The following is a 14,781-nucleotide window of genomic DNA, read 5'->3' as shown; positions in this document are numbered from 1 at the left end:
CACGGTTCTGTTTAAATATTATTTAAATATGTTTAAACTTTCCCCTTCAGTGTTTTATTCAGTGGGATATTACAACACGCTGTTTTTCTTCCTATATAAAAGGCTTTTTTCAATTTCCTCTCCAACTCATTCCACTTGAAAAACAATAAATTCAATCTCTTATACGTCTCCCTCACTACATGTTCTAAATTCACATTCATTCCATCCCTCCTCCATCGTTCTTAATCGGATTGCTAACTTGGAAATCACAATAAACCCAATTTGTTAACAATGTTCGTCTTTCATTAATCATCCACTTTCTAAACTCCCCTCTTGCCCCTCCCCTCCAAATCCCACCCCTTGCCCATCCACTCCTAAACTCCCCCCTTGCCCCTCCACTCCTAAACTCCCCCCTTTCCCTTCCCGTCCTAAACTCCCCCCTTGCCCCTCCCCTTCAAATCCCCCCCTTGCCCCTACACTCCTAAACTCCCCCCTTGCCCCTCCACTCCTAAACTCCCCCCTTGCCCCTCCCCTCCTAAACTCCCCCCTCACTCCTCCCCTTAAAAACTCCCCCCAAACCCCTCCCATTCAAATCTCCCCCCATACCATTCCTCTCCAATTCTCCCTCCTCCCCCCTCCTCCTAAAAGCTGCCTCCTCCCCACTTCGTCTCCCTTCTATCTCATACCTTGACCTCGCCCAACCTTATACTTTCCTCTGCCCCCCCTCAAACAACCCCTCACTGTGCTTCATCCCTTCACCATCAAACCTTCGTTCTCCTCATCCTTCCCTTTCTTGTAACTCTTCTGTAATCTCTGAGACACTATCAACTGCTCTCCCTACCTCCCCCTCTCATCCTTCATCTTACGCTACCTCATCCCCTCCCCTGTCCTGTACCCGATGCTCCCCCTCTATCTTCATTAAGGGTGTGGACCTCAAACATCCGGGGCCTTCACTCAAACCTTACTGATCTCTCCATACAGGTTGCTTCTAACAATCCAGACTTGATCTGCTCAACAGAAACTTTCCTTCTTCAAGATGTCTCTGATTCCTTAATATCTCTTCCGGGTTACTCCCTCCTCCGGTATGATAGACCTATGCCTCGTCCTGGTGGTGGGGTGGCTATCTTTATCAAAAACTCTCTTCCTCACTCTCCTTGCACTGCCTTCTCTCCACCTCACCCCCAGGAGTACCTCTGGCTACGGCTTCCTCTCCGCTCCCACCTTTTGTTCATATGTGTTCTGTACCATCCTCCAAACAGTGATGACTCCATTTTCATTTCACTGTCTGACAACATGGACCAACTTCTATCCACTCATCCCAACTCTCTCTTCCTCATATGTGGTGACTTCAACTGTCATCATGCCAGCTGGATGGGTGTGGGTTCATCTCTCACCAGGCATGGCACCTCAGCAAAGGACTTCTGCGACTCACTGGGATTGACACAATCTGTCAATTTCCCAACCCGAATCTCAGCCAATGGTGTATCTTCTCTTCTAGACTTGGTTATGACAAACTTCCCTGCTAATGTCTGCTGCTCTTCCTCTGCTCCAATCGGTTCTTCTGATCATGTGCTTGTTAAAGTGGACATCTCTCTGGCCATTCTCAAATAGCCTGCTCAGCGTCGACGAATCTGGCATTTCACTCAGGCCGACTGGCACGGTCTTCAAGCAGCCATCAATCGTCTGGATTGGTCTCCCATCTCCACTGCCTCTGACATCAATTCTTCCTGGGAATTCTTCCAAAGCAAACTGCTCTCTCTCATGCACAGATTTATCCCATCTTGTCTTCAATGGTCTTACCCTTCCTCCCGTCCATGGTACACTGAATCTTGTGGTGAGACAGTTTCCCTGAAACAACTTGCCTTGGCCTCTTGGAAGGCTAATACAACTGAAGGCAATCTCAGTTCCTTCCACTAAGCTCGGAACAAGTGTGTCTCTGCCCTCAGGAGTGCCAGGAAGCACTATCTCTCCACACTCATGATTGAACTCTCAAACCTGTCTCCTTCCTCCAAATCCTGGTGGCGTCTGGTCAAATCCGTTTCTGGTGTTTGTTCCCCCTCCATCCCCTCCCTTACCTCAAATGGCTACACAGTTGACACCGCACATGACAAAGCCAAATGCCTCAACTCTGTGTTTGCCTCAAAATATTGTGTCCCAAACCCATCTCTCTCTCTTCCAACCTTACCCAGTCGAACCCAACTGCTTCTGGACTCTGTGTCCTTCTCTCCTGACAAGGTGGAGGAGTTTTTGTCAAACCTCGACTCTGATTCTGCAACTGGACCAGACGGCATCAGCCCACGGGTCCTAAAATCCTGCTCTGCCGCTCTATCTCACCCTCTCTCTGTTCTTTTCACCCTCTCTTTTGCTCAAGGTCATCTGCCAGTATCCTGGAAATCAGCAAACATTACCGCTTTGCACAAAAAGGTGCAAAAACAGATCCTTGAGATCAGCAAACATTACCGCTTTACACAAAAAGGTGCAAAAACAGATCCTTGCAACTACAGACCAATCAGCATGCTCCCAATTTATCAGCAAAGTCATGGAATCCATCATTGCTTCGGATATCAAATCCTTCCTCTTCTCCAATGGCTTTATCTCCGATCATCAATTTGGATTCAGACCAGGTCATTCTACTCTGGACATGCTGCTTCTGCTGTCTCAACAATGGATGGAGGTCCTCAATGCCAAACAGGAAATCAGAGCTGTCTCCCTTGACATATCACGTGCCTTCGATACGGTCTGGCACCCAGATCTGCTCACCAAACTCTCCTCCTATGGTATCCATGGAAATCTCCATGCATGGCTTGCGGACTTCCTCTCTGGTCGTAGTCAACGTGTGGCCCTGAATGGATTTCTCTCATCTCCCCTTCCTGTTCAGGCTGGAGTTCCCCAAGGCAGTGTTCTGGGCCCTGTGCTTTTTCTGTTCTTTATCAATGATCTCTCCGACTCTCTGGAAAATCCTCTCTATCTCTTTGCTGATGACTCCACTCTCTGCCGCTCCATTCCTCTCCCTCAGATCGGCAGTCTGCAGCCTCCTCACACTCTGAAGACCTGGACAAAATCACAGACTGGTCAAACAAGTGGAACATGTCTTTCAATCCTGACAAATCTCACACTCTTAATCTCGCCAAAATCTCGGCTCTCTGCTCACCTTCACTCTTTCATTCCTCTTTTCTCCCACCTCTGGAACAAACTCCCACACTCCCTTCAATCCCACTCCTCCCTCCAGGTCTTTAAAACAGCTGTTCACCACCATCTCTTATCTTCCCCCATCCAAAACCTTGATCTTTTCTACCCCCGCTAATTCACCCCAGATCCACCTTGTTTGAAATTCCAACTTCTTTCCTGGAAGTCCTGGCAGTGTCCATATGTTTTATACCTCTCCCACCCCCCCCCCCTTCCCATTCCTCCCTCCCCCCCTCAAAGCCCTCTCCCTCCCACAGACCTCTCGATGTCCCTGCTCTCAAATGTTGTGTTTGTGTCCTTCCCCCTCTCTCCCCATCTTGTCTACCGCTCCCCATGTTATATGTTTTATGTGTCGGTTTGTCTTTCTGTGTGATTAATGTTAGCTCTTTCACGAGCCTCGATCTTGTATACAAAAAAAATTAAAATGTTGGCAACCATACATAATTTGGAAAAATATTTTGGAATATGCAAAATCAAACCAGATCATAAAACTGCAATGCTTTTGCATTATGCTACAATGCTTTTGCATTATGCTACAATGATTTTGCATTATGCTACAATGCTTTTGCATTATGCGACAATGCTTTTGCATTATGCTGCAATGATTTTGCATTATGCTACAATGATTTTGCATTATGCTACAATGATTTTGCATTATGCTACAATGATTTTGCATTATGCTACAATGATTTTGCATTATGCTACAATGATTTTGCATTATGCTACAATGATTTTGCATTATACTAGAATGATTTTGCATGATGCTACAATGATTTTGCATTATGCTGCAATGCTTTTGCATTATGCTACAATGATTTTGCATTATGCTACAATGCTTTTGCATTATGCGACAATGCTTTTGCATTATGCTACAATGATTTTGCATTATGCTACAATGATTTTACATTATGCTACAATGATTTTGCATTATGCTACAATGCTTTTGCATTATGCTACAATGCTTTTGCATTATGCTACAATGCTTTTGCATTATGCTACAATGCTTTTGCATTATGCTACAATGATTTTACATGATGCTACAATGATTTTGCATTATGCTACAATGCTTTTGCATTATGCTACAATGCTTTTGCATTATGCTACAATGATTTTGCATTATGCTACAATGATTTTGCATTATGCTACAATGCTTTTGCATTTTGCTACAATGATTTTGCATTATGCTGCAATGCTTTTGCATTATGCTACAATGCTTTTGCATTATGCTACAATGCTTTTGCATTATGCTACAATGCTTTTGCATTATGCTACAATGCTTTTGCATTATGCTACAATGATTTTACATTATGCTACAATGATTTTGCATTATGCTACAATGATTTTGCATTATGCTACAATGATTTTGCATTATGCTACAATGCGTTTGCATTATGCTACAATGATTTTGCATTATGCTACAATGATTTTGCATTATGCTACAATGATTTTGCATTATGCTACAATGATTTTGCATTATGCTACAATGATTTTGCATTATGCTACAATGATTTTGCATTATGCTACAATGATTTTGCATTATGCTAGAATGCGTTTGCATTATGCTACAATGATTTTGCATTATGCTACAATGATTTTACATTATGCTACAATGATTTTGCATTATGCTACAATGCTTTTGCATTATGCTACAATGCTTTTGCATTATGCTACAATGATTTTGCATTATGCTACAATGATTTTGCATTATGCTACAATGCTTTTGCATTATGCTACAATGATTTTGCATTATGCTGCAATGCTTTTGCATTATGCTACAATGCTTTTGCATTATGCTACAATGCTTTTGCATTATGCTACAATGCTTTTGCATTATGCTACAATGCTTTTGCATTATGCTACAATGATTTTACATTATGCTAAAATGATTTTGCATTATGCTACAATGATTTTGCATTATGCTACAATGATTTTGCATTATGCTACAATGATTTTGCATTATGCTACAATGCGTTTGCATTATGCTACAATGATTTTGCATTATGCTACAATGATTTTGCATTATGCTGCAATGATTTTGCATTATGCTACAATGATTTTGCATTATGCTACAATGATTTTGCATTATGCTACAATGATTTTGCATTATGCTACAATGATTTTGCATTATGCTACAATGCGTTTGCATTATGCTACAATGATTTTGCATTATGCTACAATGATTTTGCATTATGCTACAATGATTTTGCATTATGCTACAATGATTTTGCATTATGCTACAATGATTTTGCATTATGCTACAATGATTTTGCCAAGTACTGTCTAATGTTTTGTTTTGTAAAACTCCATACAGTATTGAGGATAGCAGCAACAGTGAGGCAGAAGGAAATAACTGTGAAATCGGGCGCAACTTTGACTTTGGAATGCCGCATTCGTTATCCTCATCGCCACAACAAAAATTCGATCGGATGGAACTTCAATGAAAACGATATCAGAATGGTGAGGAATAGGTTTGTATTCAGCCATTGGAGCTAAAGATGAAGGTAAACTCTTCTTTCATGCTTGCTGATAAGCTGATAGCTATACCTTTCATTACCTGTCACTTTTGCAGAGACGAGCAGGGACCCGCGAAACAGAGTTCCGTAGAAAACGCTCCCTTTTTTGGGACGGTGTATAGGCAACGAAGCGCTGCCTCGCAAGTTCGCAGAAGTTTATGTTTAGCAATGTAAAGGATGGGCATTGCGATTGTGAATATGACAGGTTCGACGATGTGTTCGGTCCGAACTGCATGAAAATCAAAATGTCAACCTTCCTATACGAATGACGTCGTTGTGGGTGGAGTCAACTTTCCTACCAATGACATTGCTGTGGGTGGAGTCAGGTCAACTGGCCAACTAATGGGTGCAAAGAGAGAAACCGACGGATATAAAACTGCTGATACATTAAATCTATTACATAAGAGAGCTGTTGTTCTGTGTGTGTGTGTCTGTGTGTCGTCATTTTTCTCAGAGATGGCTGAACGGATCTTCGTCAAACTTTCAGAGGTTCATCAGTGAGTGTCTGGCAGTGTTTTAGGGGGGAAATGTTAGTTTTTTTTTTTTTTTAAATCGCCCTGTAGTGCCTAAGCCTTTTTGATTTATACTAGGGCATGCCCGTACTATATCTATATCTAAAATTATATCCCCCCCCTCTATTTACATGAAATGGTTTGGTCCAAAGCGAACGGCTTGCGAGTGGTGACAATCCCCCCCCTCTATTTACATGCAATGGTTTGGTCCAAAGCGAACGACTTCCGGAGTTTGGTAAAGAAATCGCCATCGCGTGCACAAACGCGCAGGAAAGCGAATGAATCGCAAATTCGTTTTTATTAGTTGTAAAACATAGTTTAACGCCAACATAGTTTGCAAACGTGAAATAAATGAATACGCTCTCAAATGTGCCATCCGAGGCAGAGTGTGCCCGCCACGTTCGGCACACGCGATCGTTCGCTGCTCTCTGATTGGTTGAATCGTTTTTTGGACATAGCTCGGTAAGTAATTGTCCGATTAATATGAAACCTTGAAAAGGCACATCCTCGGGTCCCCAGCAATATACCTGGCAAGTTAAAAGTATATCGGACCCGTGGTTGTCGAGAAACAGCGGTCACAGACAGACAAACGTACAAACGTACAAACGTACAGAGATTACTGGAATTATAGATAGATGACAGTTATATACAAGTACACATTCGCATAAATAAATACAAAACAATCACCAGACATTTGAACACAAATAATAAAACAATTCCGGAAGCTGTCGAATTTGGTGGTTGGGATTCTTCTTCTTCATGAACGTCATCGTACTTAACTCAGAAACGTGATGAACGGCACATTCAGCAGCAGATATTCAATGAAAAGGTAAAAAGATTGTTTGACATTTGTGATTGATTCTGATTTGGATGTAATTGCTTTTCCATTATATTTGCCCTCATTTCAAATATGTTAATGTTGCTTTTTCGCTTGAGCAACGCCGGGTACTCTAGCTATAAACACTTTTATACTTCACTCGGGGTACAAATACAAATACAACTTTGTCTGGGGGGGAACATAGGCGATATGGCCCCGGCCTCATTCGGGGGTGTGAGAGACTGGGAGAGAGGCGTACATTCTCTATATAAATGTGTACCGTGTAGCGCCACCTGGTGATGGTGTAGAGTGTATTACAATTTCCTTTTTCTCCTGTGCAACACTGACGTTATGAAGCACTCTTTGCATAGGAAAATTTTTCCTCCTCCCTTCACCCCCTACCCAAAATGGAGGGGCCTGTCAAAGACACCCCACCCTCCAGCTTAACCCCGAGGCATTTAATTCAATGGTGGACCTTCGTTACACACGAGGGAAGCAAGTGGGGGAGAAGCTGTAAGCGCTTACCTTCACGGATCCGACTGGCAGTCTTCAACCTGCAATAATTAACTCACCCGACACAGGATTTACGATGTACAAGAAGATGCCGGCTTTATTAACCAAAAATGCCGGTAACAAATAAAATGCACTATGAACTAAATTCCTAATTGGAGCGCTTCCAAACAGACCCGAATACAGAAAGGGATAAAATACCTGAAAAATAAATATGTGTAGTTTGTGACACTTATCTCAAATCGCTCTTGAATCTCGTCAGGAATTGTCAAATCCCCCTCGCGTCCTTGATGGGAAAACTGCAGATTGCACTGCCGTGGGTGCAAACTAGGCCTCGCACACACATGTTCGCACAGCCGCGCTCATCTTAGTCGTCCGTGTGCGGGAAACTGCAGTTCTCGGTCCACAGCTCTTCCTTCTCACGATCACTATGAAGATGTCGGAACACGACTGTTCATGATGAAACTTCCTTGCGCAAGAGCAATTGTGACCATTCACTCTGGGATCCAGAACGAGAAGCAGAAAATGTCGGCACACGACCGTTCACCACCAGATCCAGACCCCGAAAAACAAAATGTCCACTGCTCTAATTGTTTTGTACGCGAGTGTTACGTGCTCCTCCCCAAACCCCTGTCACGGTGTACCTCCGAGCCCCGAAATGAGTCACGGCAGAAAGATGTGCCATTATGTGTGCCAATGACCAATGGTGAAACCACACTAATCAGTTGATACCAAAAACCAAATATTGTATTAAGATCACACAATAATAACAACTTGCAAGTACAATATAAAATCTCAATTGCACAACAAATACCAGATAATTCCTATGATGGTACCACCAGTTTCTTAACTCAATAACTCACGGTACTCCACGTGAGCAAAATGTAACACCCCCAAAGTCACTGTCACGACACCAGGCCAAAGTCGATCCACGCTCTGGTGATCACAAGACAAAGGTCGTATTGAGACCAGAACCCAGGTCGGCTGACAGTCGACGCTGCCAAAGAGCCGCTGGGTGGGTGTCGAGCCGACGTCGGTCAGGCCAAAGTTCACCCAAAAGGCAACTGGGAATTCACACCTTCAGTTCACCAGACAATGACGCTGATATGAACAAGCAGCGGCTCCCAAGCGGAAAAACCACCAATTCCCAATCGAAATCCAAGACACACACGCGAACCAGGCTAATGGCTGGGGCGCGGTGAAATGGCTGGAGCGAGGTGAAATGGCGGACGGGCACATAATGGAGGCGTACCTGCTCTCCAACAACGATTCACTTCGGAACCACAAAACCCGTCACGCAGGTTTAACTGTCACAGCGATAACGACTCTGTCACAGGAATCCATTTCCCGGGGAAACCAATATTCGCTCGTGACCAACGTTCACCAGCATCTGCTCGATACCTCAAAGCAGCTCGGCCTTTCTCTCCCGACCTCACTTGCGCCGCTTTCTACTCCTCCTCTTCTTCTTCCGGTTTCTCCCGATCCATTTCGTTTTTCTTTTAAAGCACTAGTTTTTACCTTTGAAGACAGTTATCTCCATTTCAATCAAACTATAACAATAATAGTACATGGAACTAAAAATGCTTCCAGTGGATGAAAACCACAAAGACGGAAGTGACGAATCCGTAACAGCGAGGCTCTGACGTCATCCCACGACGTCTCCATGTCCACTCCTATCAGCGAGTCCCATCTTACCAGTCCTTGTGCCAATCAAATCCCGGACCAATCACTGCTATTCAGGGCGTGGCTCAATGCTCATGGCCCTGCCTGTGCCTGTGTGCTCACCAAGTCGGTGTTAACAGCGGTAGTGCTTGATGCCTGGTTTCCGGTTGGTTTTTATTTAGCGTTATTAATTATGGTGTCGACTGCTTGACTTGTCTATGGTGTGTAGTGCGGTGTCATAAAGAACACAGGAAAAGATTACAGAGGCAATTACATACACAGGATTAATTTACCCATAATCACTCGCTAATTAACAAACCCAACCCCTCTCTTGGGGACGAAGATACAAGCTTACCCGGCATATGGTCTACACAACTTTCCTACTTATGTTACGAGGTTTCTTCTTCTTCATGACTGTTGGAGCACACTAATCTATACACTCTACCTGGCTCTAAGGTAATCATTGTCTACCCCCTACAAACGTAACAATATGTAGTATATCTTTCCCCTCCCTCTCTCCTCACCCCCCCCCCTCCCCTCACCCTTCCACTCCACCCACTCCCTTCCCCACGCCTCCCTCTCCTGCTTCCCTCCCCTCCTCCCTCTCCTGCTTCCCTCCCCTCCTCCCCCCCCCCCCCTCCGCCGGGTACTCCTGCTAATACTGTATATAGATGAATGTCCCCCATTTGATTCCTTTTATAAAGCAATGTGGACTAATCTGAATCCTCTTGTATGGCACAACCCCCGCAAGGAGCAAATACGGTGATGTACCTAACTGCATCTGAAAGAATTTTTGAAACTTTGAGAAGTATCAGCCTGGTGTGATAATTCCATTGCAATATTATGAAACGCAAAGCATGCAGCACTGCTACTGTTAGAGTACGTCCAGATAACGGTAAAATCTCCATTGTATAGGTGGTGATTGTGGCAAAAACTATACAGTACAAATCAGAGATTTATCACATTCGGTAACATAATATTGTTGTTTCCTGTTGTCCTTCTGCCCCCCTTGTTCAGACATTTAGGGGCTAGAGCGTCCCCTCTTTTTATGCCTGTGCTTTCTTTCATTTTGCACTTCATTTTTAATGGGCACAATTATTCCCACAACAATGGCAATCCGCCTGGTATAACCCTTGCCAAGAAAATGCTTCGGCAGCACCAACTCTACAATAGAGTATGGCACATGTATCAGAATCAGAATATTGTGGGGTTGGCTGGAGGAAACTTGGCCCAAGTCTTTCACGAACTGGCTGGCCAACCCTGATGTTCGACGAAGTTTAGGGCAGGAATTTTGAATTTGGCCATGATGCCGTCGATAGCTCACCTACTCTTTGCAAAGTAGGACCCCATGGGATTTTTAACATCCACCAACCAATGCAAGCAGACGGAACACACGATTAACGTCCATCCAACGGACACATACATTGATAAATCACCCTGCCAGTGAAATTCACTCTGCCCATAGGACAAAAATCTCCATTCAAGCACAGGTGGTACAGAAGTGTGAATAATAAGACTGCAGTATGTTAACAAAAGTTGTGGTATATTTGCTTATTACTTTATATATTGTTGCGGATCTCTCGAGCCCGTCGACGTACAGAGGGGGGTTAAACCCTTTTCCCCCTTCGAGCTTCGAGTCTACGAGGCCGAGCCGCCACTCCCGTAGCGAGCTTGCGGAAGGGTATCGGGTCGAATCCCCACGTACCTTCAGTACACACGCCGCCACGAGAATGGGGACTGGACCTCGCACAAGCCACGCTAGTCGGATACGCCGAGCGGTTTGCATGTCATGTGACTCGTGCCGTTAATTCTTATCGAACCCGATTGAGCGGTCTTATTCGTACAATGCGAAGCCAGGTGCGAAAATGACATGAACGACCAAATGGAAGGAAGAACACAGGTTTATTTACAATTTATACAGTGATCAGGGTAAAGAGAATAGACACAGAGCAGATACTTAATCAGTCTTAACTTATCCCCAGACAAGGGCCCACTCACTCACGCGGGGAAAAGAAGGAAGGAAAAGTACGCGCTCCAAACGCGTCCTTGTCGCCGTTCGCTACGGTCAGCTCACCGGGCGTGTCCCTCGGATGTTCACGGCATGTGTGCAGGGAGCTCGTTGGCGTCTGTGGCCCCAGGAGGGACCGTCCTCGCAAACATCCGACTGGGTGACTCGGCGACTGAGACTCACTCCGACTGGGTGACTTGGCGACTGAGACTCACTCCGACTGTGTGACTCGGCGACTGAGACTCACTCCGACTCGTGACTGGTGCGGGGGGCTCGGGGCAGGGTCTTATAGCCCCGCCCCAGAGTCTTACCCGAATGTTCCAAGCCCCTCCTCTGGCTGCTGTTGTTAGCCACTCCCCTTGTACGTTCATTGGCTGCCTGCCGCTTACCGGCCACTCCCCTGCAGCTCCTCCTTCAGGCCTGCCAGACTTGTTCTAGGCCCTAGCACATGGCATTCTAGCCCAATTGAGGCCTACACTTAATGGCCTGCTCAACGCATACTAACACAGGAAAGGAGACTATGCTTAACATTGAATAAGAAATAACTGAACTAAAGCGAGGCTACATGTTGTGGTGCAACTACCTATGAGGGGGGTTATCCTGTATTCTCAAAACTGCAACAATATATTGTTGCAGTTCTGTGTTTTTGCAAGAAAGGTTAATTTTCCCCTCCTAGTTAGTCTCACTACAACAAGTAGCCTCGATTAAGCTCAGTTATTTCTTAGTAAGTGTAAGCGTAGACCTTTCCCTTGTGCAGTTTTGCGTTGAGTAGAATAATAATAATAATAATAATAATAATTCATTTATTTTGTATAGCGCTTTTCATGAAGCCCAAAGGCGCTTTGACAGAGTGCAAAACATAATGCATAACAAAACATGAAAACAACAATTGCAAAAAGACAAGAATCAATAGGGAAATATTTAAAGCAAAAGGAGGGAGAAGGAGAAGTGATAGTCAGGGGTTAAATGCTGTGGGTTGAATGTTGAATGCAGTGCTGAACAGGTGGGTCTTGAGTGATGTTTTGAATGTGGTGAGTGAGGAGGAGTCTCTGATGGTGTGAGGTAGTGAGTTCCAGAGGGTGGGAGCAGCGATGGAGAAGGCCCTGTCCCCCCAGGATCTGAATTTGGTCTGGATGGGGGGGGGGGGGGGTCAGGAGGTTGGTACCAGCAGAGCGGAGGATGCGGGTGGGAGTGTGTCTGGAGAGGAGGTCAGCCAGGTAGGATGGGGCCAGGTTATGGAGGGCTTTGTAGGTCAAGAGGAGAATTTTGTACTGGATTCTCTGGGAGATGGGGAGCCAGTGAAGCTTGTAAAGGACGGGGGTGATGTGGTAACGGGTCCGGGAATGGGTGAGTAGACGGGCAGCGGAGTTCTGAATGTATTGGAGTTTATTGGTGATTGTTGAGGGTGAACCATAGAGGAGGCTATTGCAGTAGTCCAGACGGGAGGTGATGAAGGCATGGATGAGGGTTTCTGCAGCCGTGGAGGAGAGGGATGAGCGGAGACGGGCGATGTTTTTCAGGTGAAAGAAGGCTGTCTTTGTGATCTGTTTAGTGTATTTGTCGAAGGAGAGGGTTTGGTCAAAGATGACGCCAAGATTCCGGATGAGAGGGGAGGTGGATACTGGGATACCGTCGATGTTGAGGGCAAAGTTATGGGTGGATTTTGTGAGCGTTTTTGGGCCAATGATGATTATTTCAGATTTATCACAGTTTAGTTTGAGGAAGTTGATTTGAAGCCAGGATTTTATTTCAGAGATGCAGTTTGTCAGGATAGAGTGGGTGTCGGTGGAGACGGACTTGGTGGAGATGAAAAGCTGGATGTCATCGGCGAAGCAGTGGAATTGGAGACCATGACGGCGGATTAAGTGACCGAGGGGGGACAGGTAAAGGATGAAGAGGAGGGGGCCAAGAACTGAACCTTGGGGGACACCTTGGGGGAGGGGAGCAGTGGGGGATTTGCAGTTATTGATGGAGATGAACTGGCGTCTGTCAGAGAGGTATGATTTAATCCAGGAGAGGGCAGTGCCGGTAACGTTAAAGGTGGATTCAAGTCGGGTGAGGAGGATGGTGTGATCGATGGTGTCAAAGGCAGCGCTGAGGTCGAGGAGGACGAGAATGTTGAGGTTGCCAGCGTCAGAGGAGAGGAGAAGGTCGTTGGTGATTTTGAGGAGAGCAGTTTCAGTACTGTGGTTGGAGCGGAATCCGGATTGGAATGTTTCATACAGGTTATTGGCAGAGAGGTGATGTTTGAGTTGAGTGGCTACAGCGCGTTCCAAAACTTTCGACAGAAAGGGTAGGTTGGAGATGGGTCTGAAGTTGTTTAGGGTGTCAGGGTTTAGACCAGGTTTTTTTAGAATGGGGGTAACAGCAGCAATTTTGAGGGATGGTGGGACGATGCCTGTAGACAGGGAGGAGTTTATTGTTGCAATGATAAGTGGAGAGAGAGCAGGGAGGGAGGCCTTGACAAAGCTGGAGGGGATGGGGTCAAGAGTGCAGGTGGCAGTTTTCATTCCTATGAGGAGTTCAGAGAGGTCAGTAGGGGAGACCGGGGAGAATTGAGACAGGGGAAGGCAGGATAAGGGGGGGCAGGTGGTTGGAGGGGGAGCGGGTGCGGCAGTGGTCAAGCTGTTGTAGATGTTGTCAATTTTGCGTTGGAAGAAAGAAAGGAAGGAGATGCAGTTGTCTACTGTGAATGACTGGGTGGTGGTGTCCAGGGGGCGGAGGAGTTTGTTTATTGTCGAGAAGAGTGCTTTTGGGTTTCCGGAGCCAGAGTGGATAATTTGAGAGTAGTAGGCGGAGCGGGCGTGGGAGAGGGCATCTTTGTAGTGTTGTAGGTGGTCCTTGTAGGCTTGGGAGTGAACTGTGAGACCTGTTTTATTGCGGAGTCTTTCAAGTTGGCGAGCACGAGTTTTCATCAGGCGGAGTTCAGGGGTAAACCAGGGAGCAGAATGGGTGAAAGAAACTGTTTTGGTTTTTAAAGGCGCAAGCTGGTCAAGGCAGGAGGAGAGAGTGTGGTTGTAGTAGTCAGTGAGGTCGGAAGGGGTGTGGAGGTCAATGAAGGGAGAAGTGGACATTTTTTCAGAGAGGGTGGATGAGAATGAGGTCGGTGAAAGAGTGTTTAGCTTACGGAAGTTGATAGTGCGATAATGTCTTGGTGTTGGGGTGGGGATGTTGATGGTCATAGTGATGGCTAAGTGGTCAGAGAGGGTGCGGTCGGAGCCAGAGAGATGGTGCAAAATTAATCCAGTGGAGCAGACAAGGTCCAAAATGTGACCACGGATATGCGTAGGAAAGTTGACATGTTGAGTGAGGTTAAAGCAGGTGAGTAAATCAGTGAAGTCAGTGGTTATTGTGGAGTCAGTGGAGTCCATGTGGATATTGAAATCACCAAGGAGGAGGATTGAGGGGGAGAGGGAACATAGCTGGGTCAGAAAGTAGGAGAAGTCAGACAGGAATAATGGGTGTGGTTTGGGAGGGCGGTAGACGACAGCCATGACTGACTGCGTGCGACCAGAGAGTTTAAAAGCCAGGTGTTCAAAGGATGAGGATGAGGCGATGGGGATGAGGCTGGTCCTGATGTCTTGACGGTGGATA

The 14,781-nt window shown here is 45.6% G+C and overlaps 1 protein-coding gene across 2 annotated transcripts in view; it reads left to right on the top strand.

Annotated features, from left to right (window-relative positions):
- Positions 1 to 14,781, top strand: part of LOC137431179 (uncharacterized) — a 43,417-nt gene that overhangs the window by 13,034 nt on the left and 15,602 nt on the right. For both annotated transcript variants that reach the window (XM_068122195.2, XM_078780088.1), the window contains one exon: positions 5,477 to 5,622. In XM_068122195.2, coding sequence (XP_067978296.2) covers positions 5,477 to 5,622 — 146 coding nt within the window. The remainder of the gene's footprint in view (positions 1 to 5,476; positions 5,623 to 14,781) is intronic.

The sequence above is a fragment of the Myxine glutinosa genome, chromosome 1 (assembly GCF_964187855.1).
Source record: "Myxine glutinosa chromosome 1, kmMyxGlut1.1, whole genome shotgun sequence".
NCBI classification, from domain to species: domain Eukaryota; kingdom Metazoa; phylum Chordata; class Myxini; order Myxiniformes; family Myxinidae; genus Myxine; species Myxine glutinosa.
The sequence above is the reverse complement of the archived record's forward strand: the minus strand, read 5'-3'. Positions and strand labels throughout refer to the sequence as shown.